The sequence below is a fragment of the Oryzias latipes genome, chromosome 14 (genome assembly GCF_002234675.1).
Source record: "Oryzias latipes chromosome 14, ASM223467v1".
Lineage (NCBI taxonomy): Eukaryota > Metazoa > Chordata > Actinopteri > Beloniformes > Adrianichthyidae > Oryzias > Oryzias latipes.
The window spans coordinates 1,940,828-1,956,447 of record NC_019872.2 but is presented as its reverse complement, the minus strand read 5'-3'; the positions used below and the strand labels follow the sequence as shown (position 1 = coordinate 1,956,447).

The 15,620-nt window shown below is 42.1% G+C and overlaps 1 protein-coding gene across 1 annotated transcript; it reads right to left on the bottom strand.

Moving 5' to 3' along the window:
- Positions 1-8,364: 8,364 nt before the first annotated feature.
- Positions 8,365-11,710, bottom strand: LOC101175183 (histone H3.3). Its single transcript, XM_023962221.1, has 4 exons — positions 11,585-11,710; positions 10,650-10,793; positions 9,626-9,779; positions 8,365-9,535 (listed from the first exon to the last, which is right to left on the bottom strand). The coding sequence occupies exons 2-4, from the start codon at positions 10,775-10,777 to the stop codon at positions 9,407-9,409; spliced, it is 411 nt and encodes a 136-aa protein (XP_023817989.1). The 5' UTR covers positions 10,778-10,793; positions 11,585-11,710; the 3' UTR covers positions 8,365-9,406.
- Positions 11,711-15,620: the final 3,910 nt, after the last annotated feature.

Below are 15,620 nucleotides of genomic sequence, written 5' to 3'. Positions count from 1 at the left end.
GCAAACTCCTACCAATATCTTGCTGGAAATGATAAAACAATGTTAGTTTGTGTTCCTGTCTCTCATCACATGCTAACCTTCCCCAGTCTTTAACATGCAATACTCAAATGTCTGAAGCAGACATTTCAAAGCATGTTTGCACTCAGCACTGACCTAATCCCATTCAGTGCTCTGTTAATCCCTCTCCCCTCCCTCTCTGTGGTGCGATTGGTTAATCCCTGTGTCCGCATGCCCTGATTGGTTAACCCTTCTGCAGGATGCAGAGCATTTCTAATCCGCTGTCGGTACTGTGTGTTTGAGACAAACATTCACAGTGTAATCCCGCAGAGCAGCAGATGTGATGGGGGAGGGAGAGCGCTGAGCAGACCTTGAGGAAGGTGAATGCTGCGTAAAAAACAAACACACAAAACTCAAAAGGGAAAATAAAAATGAAGTGGTGTTTTCTGACAGTCCCATGAAATCAGTTCCGAATAAACACACCTGAAAGCAGCAGCAGGGATCCTGTCTGTGCGCCTGCTCTAACCCTTGTGCTATCTTAGATGACCCCCCCCTTCCATTGATGTGTTCTCCCTACCATGACAAAGGTGGATAAAGGTGGAAAGATTTCATGTAATCCATGGACACCAGTGAAGATCACAAATCATTGAAGAAAAAAGGTTCAGAGCACTGTCTAGTGGGTCTAAATGACCCAACTCCCAATGGTAAAGTGCCTAGGATAGAACAAGGGGTACGGACGGCCTGAAGCTCCGGACCACGAGTAGCACCTACACTTACCATGCTGCAGTCACAACAGCAGCATCTTGGATTTAGTTCTTTTGTTTGGTTTTGTGAAACAGCTGGACTTCCTGTTTGTCCACTGTCACACCACACATTTGGTGTCAGTCATTGATCACTGCTTCTAGATCAGTGTTTTTCAACCAGTGTGCTGCGGCACATTAGTGTGCTGTGGGAAATTACCCTCATTAACTGATCTAAAAACATTTCCCATCTCCAGGAAATCAGCTCTGTGTTCATCCAAACAGGCCCTGATAAAACACTGAGTAGTTAGGAATATGAAAGATCATAAAATACTTTTTACTTTGTGTTTATTTGATTCCATTAAAGACATTTTGATAAAAATGACGGTACCGCGATTTAGCCGCAGCTTCAGCTGTTTTAGGAAAAGTCCCGCCCCTTTAACTGTCTCCACCAATCATTCTTGGAGGCTCAGTCACATGTCATCAGTCTGACCAATCAGAAGTGGTTAAAGTCTTCACTTCCTTGTTCAGATTTAGCTCGTAAAGTCGCTCAGTTCCAACAAAAATGGTCATCTGACTGTGCTGGCGTCCGCCGGTTACATATAGTACACGTTTGGTCGTTTAATATAGTAAAAGATTTGAAAAACTCACCTTCTAAACTGGTATGTTGACGTAAGACTCTGAGTTATTCGGTAACCAATGAGCTTCTGGATGTCGGAGATGTCCCGCCTCCACTCCCCTTGACTGATGTGTCGCTGATTTTACCTGTTGACAGGTTTTAGAATCAAAACCGCAAAAATAAAAGGACGACTCAAAATTTCAGAATGTTATGTGTTTTGTTTGCAAATTGTGGGTTTTGGTTCTCAATTTATGCATTTTGATTAGCAGATTTTGGGTTTTGATGCACAATGCTTTAGGCCCTGAACACCATACAAGTCTGTCTGCCATCTGCGGCAGTTTTCGCACTACATCTCCCATGATGCATTGGGTTAAAGTGAATATGAGTCTTTCCTGTTAATGTCTTAAACCACAACAAACACACAACAAACAGTTTTTCAATCTTCTTGATGAAATCAGAGGTCAACAGTTCAGTTCTCCTTCAAGGTTTGTGTTTATTACAGTTTTTCTCCATTGGTTTGGCTCATTTCTTGAAACAGAAATTACAGTCTCAAAACAACATGGACAAACCTCCAAACACCTTGGCAATTGTTCACAACAGAATGGAATTTCTCATTAATTTCATCAAATTGCAAATGTCTTAGTACATGTCTCAATGTCTCTGTCCATCTTTGCAAATAATTACGTACAGGTAACCTATATTTAGCACAGATTCCAAGTGAATAGATCTTGTTGATCTAAACTGATTGTTGATTCAGTCTAATGGTTGTTCACTCCAAAAAGAGTCAGCATCATTTCATTGTGTAAGTCATCACATGCACAATAGTCTGTTCAATTGTCAAAATCAGTCAAGAACATAATACCATGAATACGATGTATGAATCCCTTGGAACATTTGATACATTTATTACAGCAATTGACAGTCAAGTGAAACTAGAACTTGACTAACGAAGGAGGATGTCCCAGGCCAGCGAGGGGGCAATCTAACTATGTTTGATGCCATATCTAAGAATGGTGTGGCCACTCACATCCCCAGTCTTGGCCCCTACAATACACAGAAGATCCTCATCTTCTTGGGCCGCCTTCATTTTGATTTGATCCCTGAAACTGAGAGATCTTGTAGGGCCTCACCTACATCTATATGTTATTGTATGGGACAATGTGAATTTCCACCGTGGCCCACTCATCAGGGCCTGGTTCACTACTCATCCAAGGATGGTCATAGTGTTCCCACCACCTTACTCTCCTTTCCTCAATCCTATTGAGGAGTTTTTATCCACTTGGAGGTGGAGAGTCTCTGAGCATCGGGCTCAAGATCAGAAGTCCCTGCTCCATGCAATGGATGCTGCGTGTGAGGATGTTACAGGAGATCAGTAGGGGATGGTTGCCACATGCACGCCATAATTTACCTCCTTGCACCACAATGGAGAATATACGCTGTGTTGTGGACGAGAATCTGTGGCCAGACAGCAGCGTGAGGACGATGGCCAGGAGAGGGAGGGTGAGGACAGCGACCAGTGAAGAACTGTTAGTTGTGAAACTCAAGCATCATATACAGCACTGTAGGCTGCATATCATTTTCATTGTTTTTGCTTGTGTTTATATTCTAAAGGATTTTATGCTGTATATATTTTCTTTTTACTCTGATGTATGAAAGTTACTTTATGTGTGTGAAGGATAATGGTTACAATTTCCTTGGCAGTATGAGTGCAACGTGTGCTGTTATACCTAAGAGGCTACTCTTACCCTAAAATTGTTTTCTTTTCTTCAGTTTTATAAAACTGTAATCTGTTAGCTATACAAAGCCATTGTCAATAAAGGACTGAGCTTAGACTGAAAGGTGGACATGAGGGATATTTCAATGGTCCTCTGCTATAGTGACCAAACATCTACTCATTTTGACTTGCAGTGCTTACACAATGCCAAAGGGAAAAAGTATTTTGGAGGCACTGACTGTTTAAATGAGAATGAAACTTAGTTTTGACACATGAGTGAATTGTTTTGGGAGAGATATGAGCTTTTGCAGGTGAACCACGGTTTTGTGCTGAACCATCCACATTATTTTGACAAAAGCACCAAGAGTGTTGAGAACGTCCGGTCTGATCGAGAAATGAGCCAAAGCAATGAGAAAGATCTTTGCCATTTTGGTGGCACGGACTGTTTACATGGGAAAGGAATTTAGTTTTGAAGCATGAGTGAACAGTAAGACTGTTTTTCCAAATGATCTTAGAGTTTTCAGAATGTAATTTCTGTTTGAAGAAATGAGCCAAACCAATGGAGAAAAACTGTAACAGCCAAACAGCCCAGAGTTTGGTCCAAGTCATCTTTCTAACTGAAACACTTTTCTCATAACGTCTGGATTATTTTAGATGTTAAACTTAAGTAGAAGTAATAACAACATTTAAGAAACAGGATTAAGGTGAAGTGGACAACAGACACAATTAAACTAAATTGAAACAATTTAACAAGTAAACATAAACAAGTAAACATAAATGAATGCATCTGTGAAAGACTTCTCCCAATGTCAAACTGTCACTCAAACTCAGGAGCTTGAATATACATTTAACCATTGTGCTATCTTTGATTACCCCCCCTCCTTCCATTGAGGTGTTCTCCCTACCATGACAAAGGTGGATAAAGGTGGAAAGATTTCAAGTAATCCATGGACACCAGTGAAGATCAAAAATCATTGAAGAAAAAAGGTTCAGAGAACTGTCTAGTGGGTCTAGATCAGTGTTTTTCAACCAGTGTGCCGCGGGACACTAGTGTGCCGTGGGAAATTGCCCTCATTCACTGATCTTAAAACATTTTCCATCTCCAGGATTTCAGCTCTCTGTTCATCCAAACAGGCCCTGATAAAACACTGAGGAGTTAGGAATATGAAAGATCATAAAATACTTTTTCTTTGCGTTTATTTTATTTTATTAAAGACATTTTGATAAGAATGACAGTACCGCGATTTAGCTGCAGCTTCGGATGTATTTTGGAAAAGTCCCGCCCCTTTAACTGTCTCCACCAATCATTCTTGAAGGCTTAATCACATGTCATCAGTCTGACCAATCAGAAGTGGTTAAAGTCTTCACTTCCTTGTCCCGATTCTGCTCGTAAAGTCGCTCAGTTCTAACAAAAATACCAGCTAAAGCTCGTCTTTAGCGGTGTAGCTTTCCACAGAAGCCGGTGTCAGACCGTGGATGGAACAAGTGAACAAAATAATGAAGCTCGGAAAACCGATCTCCGGCCGTTTTATGCACTACATCTCCCATGATGCATTGGGTTGTGAGAGTGACAGCGCACAAGGAGATCTGCTGTTAAACGTCTTGAAACCAACGAACACACATCAAACTGTTTTTAAATCTTCTAACTTAACTTTTATTGCATCTTTTAGAAAAAAAAACAGCTGCAGTTTCCAGCTTTTTCTGCAACAATTATCTCAAAAATGCATGTGAGATTGTGGAGGGGCTGTAGATCAATACAGACTATGAGTTTCTACTTTTTTTTTAATTTTTGGATGCTGGTGTGCCGCGGGATTTTTTTTAAGGTTAAAGTGTGCCGTGGCTCAGAAAAGGTTGAAAAACACTGGTCTAGATGACCCAACTCCCAACATTAAAGTGCCTAAGATAGCACAAGGATTAATCTAACATAAATAAAAAACAATTTGATGTCATTTAAACTTAATCCATTAAATTGCAAATGGCTTAGAAAATGAAGTTGATGGAACTGTAAACTCAAGTGATCAGTTTTTCTTAGCAAATTGAGCAACATGAAGGACAACACTGCCATCTTGTGGTGGAAAATCACCTAGCATCTTGGTGCCTCAAACTAAAGACTCCCTCACTGTTCTAGTTGTTCTCCTGTTCCTGTTCCACCTAACTGCATGTCATGGTGTAAACTGAACCACCCAAAGGATTTCTGACACAGTAGTGACAGTTTTGTTATTTCAAACTTTCTTGCCTTTAGTCAAAGTTAACGAGACCCTATTGTCTCATTCTGATGCTCATGGCGACTGAGGAGCTATAGTGCTACTGATGCTCATGAAAGCCCCTCACTCACTTGACGAGTGACACACTGATCAAACACCTGATAGATCTTTAGCAGATAGAAGCTGAATGCAGGGCTGCTGAGTGGGAATGAATGCTGAGGGTTGTATCAGGAAGGCAATCTGACATCAAACCACAGTAACATCAATCATGCAAATCACAAACATAACTTACCTGTATGATCAGTTGTGGCCCAGGTTAACAATGACCCCCCCCCCAGCACTGTTGACCCAGTGAAAACTGGGCTGCTGTTGGTGGAAGAGGGAGCGGAGGAAGACATATTTGAAGACAGAGGAAAGACGGGAGTGAAGGATGTAGAAGAATTGAAGCTGTTTGATCATGGTGTGGATGGAAAGAGGAACGGGGGAGAGAACCTGAAGGAAGAGTTTGATCAGAATGTTCTGGAGATGAAGAGAGGGTCCGATAGGATGGAAGGGGGTATTCAGACTGGGAAAGTCCTTGTTCCTGAACCAGTCCACTCAATTAGTTCCAGATTGAGTCCCAGACCTTGTGTTTGCTGTGTATTCAGACTGGCATCAAGCGCGTAAACAAAACCATGTGACTAAAGATCTCTTCAGCCATTGGCCAGCAACAACAAGATGGACGTGCTGCACTTTACAATTCTTATTCAAACATTTTATTTGGATCACCAGTTTCAGTACAATCTAAGACTTCAACTACTGACGTGGTCGAGACCAAAGAGCTGTCCAAAGACACCAGGGACAACACTGTAGACCCCCACAAGGCTGGAAAGGGCTACGGGGCATTTGCCAAGCAGCTTGGTGAAAAAGGATTCACTGTTGGAGCCAATTCCAGAAAATGGAAGAGGCTAAACATGACTGTCAGGGTGGATTCAGACGGGACACGTTTGCTTGAAGTGAACCAGAGTTTGTTTTCCCCGATAATCCAGAACAAATTTTCCGTCTGAATCCGCCCAAACCCCTGCTCCAGGACCAGAAAACGCTCTCTGAGCCGTCGTTGCAGGTGGTCTCGGTTCGTTTTCAGTTGGACTGAGCTTCGGTTCGAGTCCTCAGTCTGAATATGCTCTGTGCTCAGAGAGGAACAAATGGACCAAACGGCCTCCATAGCCAACAGGAACAGTAGGAATGAAGCATCAGATGAGGAAATCCCCTCCTGCAGTGTGCAAACCTGGTGACAAACTACAGGAAACATCCAACCTGTGGAACCGCAAACAACGGTTACTGTACCAAATACTAATATTGATTTTCTCAGGTGTCCAAATACTCATTTGCACCAGTAGAACACAAATGAATGATCTAAAAAGATCATGCAATGGGATTTCCAGAGTAACCATTGTGCTATCTTAGATGACCCCTCCCTTCCATTGGCGTGTTCTCCCTACCATGACAAAGGTGGATAAAGGTGGAAAGATTTCATGTAATCCATGGACACCAGTGAAGATCACAAATCATTGAAGAAAAAAAGGTTCAGAGCACTGTCTAGTGGGTCTAGATGACCCAACTCCCAATGCAATAGTGCCTAGGATAGAACAAGGGTTATTTTAGACCATGTCTGTCACAGTGGACATGCAGCTAAGCCCCCTCCATGATTTTTAAATGGGAGAACATCACAAGGTTGTTTGAATAGGTTTTTGCCTCACTGTACAGGTACACGCCTGTGACCCCATGTCACATTTTGACAGTAGGTTAACAAGGGAATTTTGTATTCAAGACAAGAGAAAGTCGTATTCAAAACAAACGTATTAAACACAGAATTAAATGTATTCTTATCGTAGTCTTTATGAATACGTTTCTTTATGGCAGATCTCTGACTTCATAGGCCAGTTTATAACTTGAATAACATTCAATACAGTAAAGATATCATGAAAAAACCAAATCAGGATTAACAAGACGATGCTGGGTAAAAGGACTGACATCCAGACTGGTTTTACCGTTATAGAATGACTGAATAACAGCTATTTCTCTATAGACGTCTGTAGGATTTTGGTTTCTTGGAGCCAGTGGCTACTTTCTGTTTGGAGCACCGGGGGGGTCACTCAGTCCAGTTCCCTTAGACAGACTATGTATAAGACAATGTAAAATGGCTGCATTGGTTCCCGTGTTTATTTCAGGATTGATGTTAAGATTCTTTTAACGGTTTATAAATGTTTTAACGGTCTTGGGCCTTCCTATTTAAAGACGTTCTTTCAAACTATGAGCCCTTGTGGACCCTGAGGTTGTCCAGGACTGGACTTTTAGTTGTTCCTAAGGTGAGAACGTAAACTTATGGTGAGGCTTCGTTCTGCCATCACAGTCCTCGTCTGTGGAACAGTCTGCTGGAGAACGTAGAGGTTTTGAAGAAGAGGCTCAAGACCCACCTTTATAATTTAGCTTTTAATTGATCTTATCTGCTTGTCTACTACTATTTTCTATTAGTTTTAATACATATTTATGATTTAATTTCATGCACTTTTTTAGTTTTATGTTTTTACATTCATCTTGTGTATTTAATTTAAACCTCTCTACTCTGATTCTGCCCCCATGGGGGTCCTTTGTGCCAGAGTTTGCCAGTCTGGTCTGGGGTTGTCTCAGGAAAGCTTTCAGAACTTCAGAACACTGCGAGTTCTTCAAAGACAACCATGAGGGTAAAATGACAGCATTTAGAAACCACAGACAGACATGGGAGCTTCATGCTAAAACTTGATGGTTTTCCACATTTCTGCATGTGGTTGAGTTAAAACATGTATGAGAATATATTCACCAAAATGTTACACAACAATGATATAAGGGCATGCTGGGTAAACTGGGGTGTCTTAAGTTGCAGCAGATACTTGGAAAAGCTGAAAGTTGCTAAAAACGTGTTCATCAGTAAACAAAAACCACATTTGAAGGTGAAAATCTGCTCCTGAAAAACGTTTTTTAGTTATTGGATATTATTTAAACATTTAGAGTTTTCTGCATTTCTAAATATTTATGTTTTTTCATCGTTGCAAAAGAACACAAAGCGGCTTCTGATTTTTTTTAACATCTATTTATTACCACCAGAATATGAGAAATTTGGAAAATACAAAGATCAGCTTTCTTACATGTCTCAAAATCTTAAGAAAAATATAAAAGAAAACAAATATGAAGTTAGATTCTGTATCAGTTTAGGAGAAGAGGACAGATTATAGGATCACATCTACAGATACTGCAGAGGACAGATGCTAAACATGCAAAGTGAAACGTTGGCTAACTAATGTCTCTGTGACGTAGACGGAAGAGAAGCAGACTGATGTTCAGTCAGAGCAGCACTGGAATAGCGCCCCCCTGTGGCTGCTGCTAGACACACCGCTTCCCAGGTGTTTCTGATTCAGCTCTGGGATGTGCAGGAAAAACACAAATTACCTTTATCCTCCTATTCTACTCATTTGGGAGGGGGGCGGATAAGATTCTCCAATACAAAAAGATAAAGACCATGTGCACCACATTATTTCATTATTTTAAGCCACCAGGACATTTTTTCATGAAAACCACTGATTTGGAAGATCCAGCTGCACATGGTCACACACAGCAGCCCCCCCCCTCTCACAGAGGATGGGTGGGGGTCAGGGCGCAGGGGCCGACTGTGTGGGACGGGGGGCAGACGGGCCGCTGGCCTCAGGGCTAGTTTCAATAGCACCCTGCTGTGGAAGTTGCAGCTCCCCTTAAGCAGACTAGCCCGTCGGCCTGGACCCTCAGCTGCCTGCAAACGCATCATCTGACACCTGAAGAAAGAGGAGCGCCCACTGGCTGGCTTCAGAGCCCCCGTCCGACTCAGGGACAGATGTTTGAATGTGCGCCGACATGTGCGTCTGATCTCCAAAACAGCGTCCGTCCGAACCCTAAAGGTACATCTGAAGATGAGAGACAAAGCCAAAAACCTCTAGGAGACAAGAATATCTGTTCATAATCAGGATGTCTAATGTCTATCGAGTAGCTGGCGGGAGGGGGGCAGGGGAGCAGACAAAATGGACAGGTGGGGGGGGGGGGGGGGGCAAGAAAAACAGGACTGAAGTACAACAGAAGGGAGCCTCTAAGCCCTCTCTCCGCGGATGCGGCGGGCCAGCTGGATGTCTTTGGGCATGATGGTGACCCTCTTGGCGTGGATGGCGCACAGGTTGGTGTCCTCGAAGAGCCCCACCAGGTAAGCCTCGCTGGCCTCCTGCAGAGACAAGGTGTTCACGCATCAGAGCGGCCTGGGGTTCACTGCCAAGGCCTTAACATGCACGTGTGCATGCACGTGTGCACGCACCTGCAGCGCTCCAATGGCTGCACTCTGGAAGCGCAGGTCGGTCTTGAAGTCCTGAGCGATCTCCCTCACCAGGCGCTGGAAGGGCAGCTTTCGGATCAGCAGCTCAGTGGACTTCTGGTACCGACGGATCTCTCTGAGGGCTACGGTACCGGGCCTGGAAGAAACAAGCCGGCTTTGGTTCAGCGGTCGGCCGTAGAGCAGGCAGAGGTTCCGGGGTCAGACAGCCCCCGTCCAATGCGGCTGCCGCCTCACAGCCACAGGTCCGACTGTCACCGCCACCACAAGACGAGTGAGGGCTTTGCCTTACATGCGTTTGGTTTGTAGAGATGAGGTCAGCTGTTCTGAACCGTTTGGATCTCAGTGGAGACGATCATCAGCTGCAGCAGCGTCTGCAGGATGACGTCTGTTCTCCACTCAAAGCTGTGGCCACATGTTAGACCTTTACTTCATTATCTTAACTAATACCAACCCAGGCCCAGTTTTTCTTTCTGATTAAATTCTCACAAACCAAGTGGACCACAGAATCCATTACTGATACTTTTCTGTTCCACTGATGCCATCATGGGTTCTTATGGGTGAATCAGACCAGAGGAGCCATAGCAGTCACATTGTAAAGAAAGGACCCTCAGTCAGTCAAATGTCTCCTTTTATCTATTCATGGACTTTAGCAGAAGATAACTCTTTTAAAGCACAGAGGAGACGGTTCAGGCCAAAGACCTTACTGTCAGGCTGTAAATCCATGTTTTAAGTCCCTCCTGTTCAATGGATGAACTTGACAGCTAGAGTAGATCCAAACCAATGATTTTTAATATCACATCTAGAATTATTAGCCTACATGTGCTGCATGATGCAGCTGGAAGTGTGTGTTTGTAGTCCTCAGTCAAACATTTGTAGTTCTCCCTGGACCGTTGCATCCGCCTGCTGCGGTGGTTTTTCTGTTTTCTCTGAGCAGATTCCTGTCATCAATTCTAACCTTCTGATATTAAGCCAAATGTAAACACGTCAATCACAGACTCAGCCGTACCTGTAGCGATGGGGCTTCTTCACCCCACCTGTGGAGGGCGCGCTCTTGCGGGCTGCTTTGGTGGCCAGCTGCTTTCGGGGGGCTTTTCCTCCAGTGGACTTACGGGCTGTTTGCTTGGTACGAGCCATGGCGCCAAATGATCACCTGACAAGAAACCCACCATAACTGACCTAATATCTTCCTCTCGTATGGTGAAAAAAACATTTATTTAGAAAACGTGTTTGACCCTCCTAGGACAGCAGTACGTGTTTTAAACTGTGAATCATTACAGGTTTGAATCACGTGTTTGCCAAGGAAAACAACAACAAACGCGCAGCGCGCGCGTAGGAAACCTTAATGAAGCAAAGATGGCTGCTTTATTTACCTGCTCAATGTTTATTTTCATCTGTCTCAACGCGTCCGCAGACCAGCCTATCACGAAACGGCGAACTTCCCATCCAGCCAATCAGTAGGCTAGGACGACCGTTTGTTATGGCTGAACCAATTGGCCGCGTGTCTCCATAACTTTACGACCAATAGGGTGCCGAGTTTAAGGGCTAGTGGGCGTGGCCAGCACCCAGAGCCCCGCTGCATGCCGCAAGATTATGGCCACAGGCTGAAAACAACCAACTCACCGATAGAAGCGGCAAACTGGACCAAAACCGAACCGTAAAGCCAAAAATGCAGAACAGGTCAATTCCGAAACACAAGACACGAAACCGCCTGATCGTTCATCGACATGGCGCCGTTCACGAGAGAAAATAGTTTTTAAAACGTTTGCCTTGCTTGGTGGGGCGGATGTTTCGGCAGTAATCGCCAAGTCCTGCTTCTCCGTAACACAGGGGGCTGTTTTTCTTTCAGCCCGCGTCCAGTTTTTAACCGACTTTGACCTCCGAAATAAAATGTGGGAAACAATAAAGAAGAATGGTTAAAAAGAAGAACCAGGAATTACTTACCGAGGGTGAACGGTTCGGTGTGAGTAGTCAGCGGCAGAAGGGACGCGTTTGTGCGGCAAAGCAGGATTTTTACGATGGAAGCGGCAAAATGGCGCCGGGGCCAATCATCTGCTTCCCACAATGCACCTGTGACGTTTGTAAACACCGAAACCGGTTTTTCTCTTACAATTTTTTTTGTCTGTGGCAATCAAACCCCTTACACTTTACGGACAAAATTAATAATAAAAACATGAAACTGTTTTAAAGTAAACTATGAAGATATCTGAATAAATAAAGCCACAGAAAAGATGTTAGAAATGATCAAGCTGAGCTCTCATACGATAGTTACAAAGTTCTCTGGTAATAAAGGTTTGTTTTATTCCTAATTCACGGTTTTATATCAAGAATTGGATATATATGCCTTTTATGGGAGGCCGGGAAAGCAGTCATGAGAGGAAAAATAATCGCCTTCTCATCCCACAAAAAAAGAAAAGAAAACTCTAAACTAGTGGATTTAGAGCAAAAAATCAGACTGTTAGAGGAAACCTACAGCAACTCTCCGGATGAACAAACTCTACAACAAATAAGGAAAGTAAGAATCGAATTAAATGAAATAACTAATCAAAGAACACAGTTTTTATTACAGAGACTACGCTTGGAGAGGTTTGATCACAGTAATAAATCTGGGAAATATTTGGCAAATCAACTCAAAATAAACAAAGAGAAGACAACTATTTCATCAGTCATAGACCTAACAGGAAATGCAACACATGATCCAGCTGCAATAAATTCAGTTTTTAAAAACTTTTACCAATCTCTCTACTCATCCCAAATTAATCCCTCTGACAATGACATCAACAGTTTTCTCAATAGCATAGATTTGCCTAGACCAGGGGTCACCAACCCTGTGCCCGCGGGCGCCAGTGCGCCCGCGAGCACCCCTTGTGGCGCCCGCAGGGAATGCACCCCCAAATTTTTTTATTTTTTTTTTTATTGAAGCAAATATTCAACAAACAACCACGGCATGTCTGTCAATGACAACAATATCAATTCTGAGATAAAGGTAGACAAAGAAAACCCAAATATGTAAACAAATATAACTTAAAAAATAATCAATAAAAGTAAGGGTCTATTACAAAAGTTTAAATAGATCAAATAAATTACACAATTTCTGGACATTCTTATGATTCATGTAATGTAAAGATTTTGAGAATAGGTTGAGGTGGTTGAGTAATCCATTAATGTGAGGATTAATATTCCTGTCTGTTTTTATTTACATTTATGTTTAAAAAGTTAAAATTAAGTTAAAGTTTTAAAGGTTTAAAAGTTTAGCTTTAGTGTGTTCAATAAATATTTATCTTGTTCGGCTGCAACCTAAAGTCTGTTTTGAATTCAGGCTCCCTCTGCAACTGAGTTTGACCCCCCCCCCGTAATACGAGTCTAGAAAATTCATGCATGTTTTTGTGTGTAAAATGAGCAAATAAAAATAGGGCACACAAAAGGAAGTCCTCAAATTGTGTTGGGGTTTTTTTTTTTTTGGGGGGGGGGGGGGGGGGGGGGGGGCTAGGAGGTTTTTAGTGGCGTAGTGGCGCCCTTCATACCACTTAGTGCCCATGAAATAGCCCTCGGTCTCAAAAAGGTTGGTGAACCCTGGCCTAGACCAACAGAGGAACAAATCACAGCCCTGGAGTCCCCTTTTACTAAAGAAGAGCTACATAAAGCATTAACCAACATGCCTAGTAAAAAAGCCCCAGGACCAGACGGCTTCCCAGCAGAATTTTATAAAGAGTTTTGGCAAATCTTAGCTCCCATTTTTCTCAGAATGACAATAGAAATTAAGGACAACAATTATCTACCTCCAAATATGAATTCTGCTAATATAATCTTACTTCTGAAACCTGGGAAAGATCCCACATCACCATCCAGCTATCGACCCATATCGCTGATTAATGCAGATCTTAAAATAATCTGCAAAGCCTTGGCAGGAAGGCTGGAGAAGGTAGTTCCCTCTCTAATACATCCTGACCAAACAGGCTTTATAAAGGGTAGACATTCATCTACCAACATGCGCAGATTAATCAACCTCATAGATTATACAACCATCAACAACCGAGAAGCAACCATTTTGTCACTGGACGCAGAAAAGGCATTTGATCGGGTCAACTGGAAATTTTTAATAGCCACCCTGAACAAATTTGGCTTTGGAAAATCATTTATTAACTGGATTAAAATACTATATGCCTCTCCTAATGCTCGTATCAGAACAAATGATCAAACATCTCCAAGCTTTAATTTACAAAGAGGAACCAGACAAGGCTGTCCACTATCTCCGTCTTTATTTGCACTATTTATTGAACCTCTAGCTGCTGCTATTAGGCAAAGTCGAGACATTGAAGGCATTCAAACCAAAAATTTAGAACACAAAATAAGTCTTTATGCAGATGATGTTTTACTATTTACTCCTAATTCACAATCTTCCATCTGCCAAATCATCTCCCTAATTAATAGATTTTCCTCAGTTTCAGAATACTCCATAAACTGGTCTAAAAGCACAATTTTACCAATTAATTGCAATTATCTAAATCCGTCATCTATTAAAATACAAACAGGCAACATAAAGTACTTAGGTATAAATATCTCCTCTAGGCTTTCTGATCTACTCAAGCTAAACCACACCCAACTACTTAAAACAACCGAGGCTGATCTCACTAGATGGAAAACTCTACCCATTTCTCTAATCGGGAGAGTTGCAGCCATAAAAATGATGATTCTCCCAAAAATTAACTACCTATTTTCAATGATTCCTTCCAAACCTCCAACTACTTGGTTCAAATCATTAGACTCATTCATTTCCCAATACCTCTGGGAAGGTAAACCCCCACGGATTAGTTTAAAAACTATTAAAAAACCTAAAGATAGAGGAGGACTAGGCCTTCCAGACTTCCAGGACTACTACTCCGCGAACAGATTGTGTTATGTACAAAAATGGCTGAATCCTGGTGTGCTAGATGAATCCTGGCTAGACATTGAACAAAATCTCTGTGATAACCTAGATATTTCTAATTTACCTTTCTTCAGTTCTAAAATTAAACAACACAAATGCTTCAGAAGTTTAAACATCAGCTCATCCTTAACAGCCTGGTGGGATTTTCTTAAAAAAACAACCTCACATTATTTCCATGTAAACTTACCCCCATTTGGAATAACCCTGACATTTTGATTAACAAAAACATGATTCATTTTGCTTCATGGAAGAACAAAGGAATCGAGCAGTTCCAGCATATAATTCAGAATAGAAAATTTATGTCCCTCTCAACGTTATCCTCAACCTATGGAATTAATATAAACAAATTTCTAGAATATCAGCAGCTTAAATCAGCTATAAGCACTAAATACTGCCTGACCCAAATAGACCTAGACCCTCCCCTTACAGTAACACATTTCATGGACCTTAAAAATCCCAAACTCACCTCCAAAATTTATAAGATGTTATCAGACATAGATGAAACCATTTACTTACCCATGAGGAAATGGGAGTCTGAGCTATCATTGAATTCTAGTGATCAATTTTGGCTACAGATCTGTTTGAATGCCTTTAATATGACCAAAAGCCCTAATCTGCAACTTATTCAATACAAGATTCTCCACAGAACTCACTACACCGGACAGAGGTTATTTAAAATGGGTCTCAATCAGTCTGCTATATGCACACAGTGCATAGGTAACAACATAGACGACTATTTGCATGCCCTGTGGGTCTGTCCACCTGTCCAATCATTCTGGCGTAAGGTTTGTGAGGACTTATCAATCTGGTTTAATCATAAGATTCCTGCTTGCCCCAAATTCTGCTTATTAGGTGACCTGAATAACATCAACATGGAATCTAACAAGGCTTATATGGTTCTCACCGCTGTATGTATCGCAAAGAAAACTATCCTCCTAAACTGGAAATCTAAAAATAATCTTAGCATCAACCACTACAGAAACCTCATGTCAGAGCATATTAGTTCAGAGATAATGTCCTCCACAAAAAACCTGTCGGCTTCAGACTCTCCCT

Coding starts and splice junctions, on each gene's coding strand:
- LOC101175183 (XM_023962221.1), bottom strand. CDS start 10,777: ATGGCTCGTACCAAGCAAACAGCCCGTAAGTCCACTGGAGGAAAAGCC. Junction 9,780..10,649: donor AAGAAGCCCCATCGCTACAG/GTACGGCTGAGT, acceptor TGTTTCTTCCAG/GCCCGGTACCGTAGCCCTCA. Junction 9,536..9,625: donor CAGCCATTGGAGCGCTGCAG/GTGCGTGCACAC, acceptor TTGTCTCTGCAG/GAGGCCAGCGAGGCTTACCT.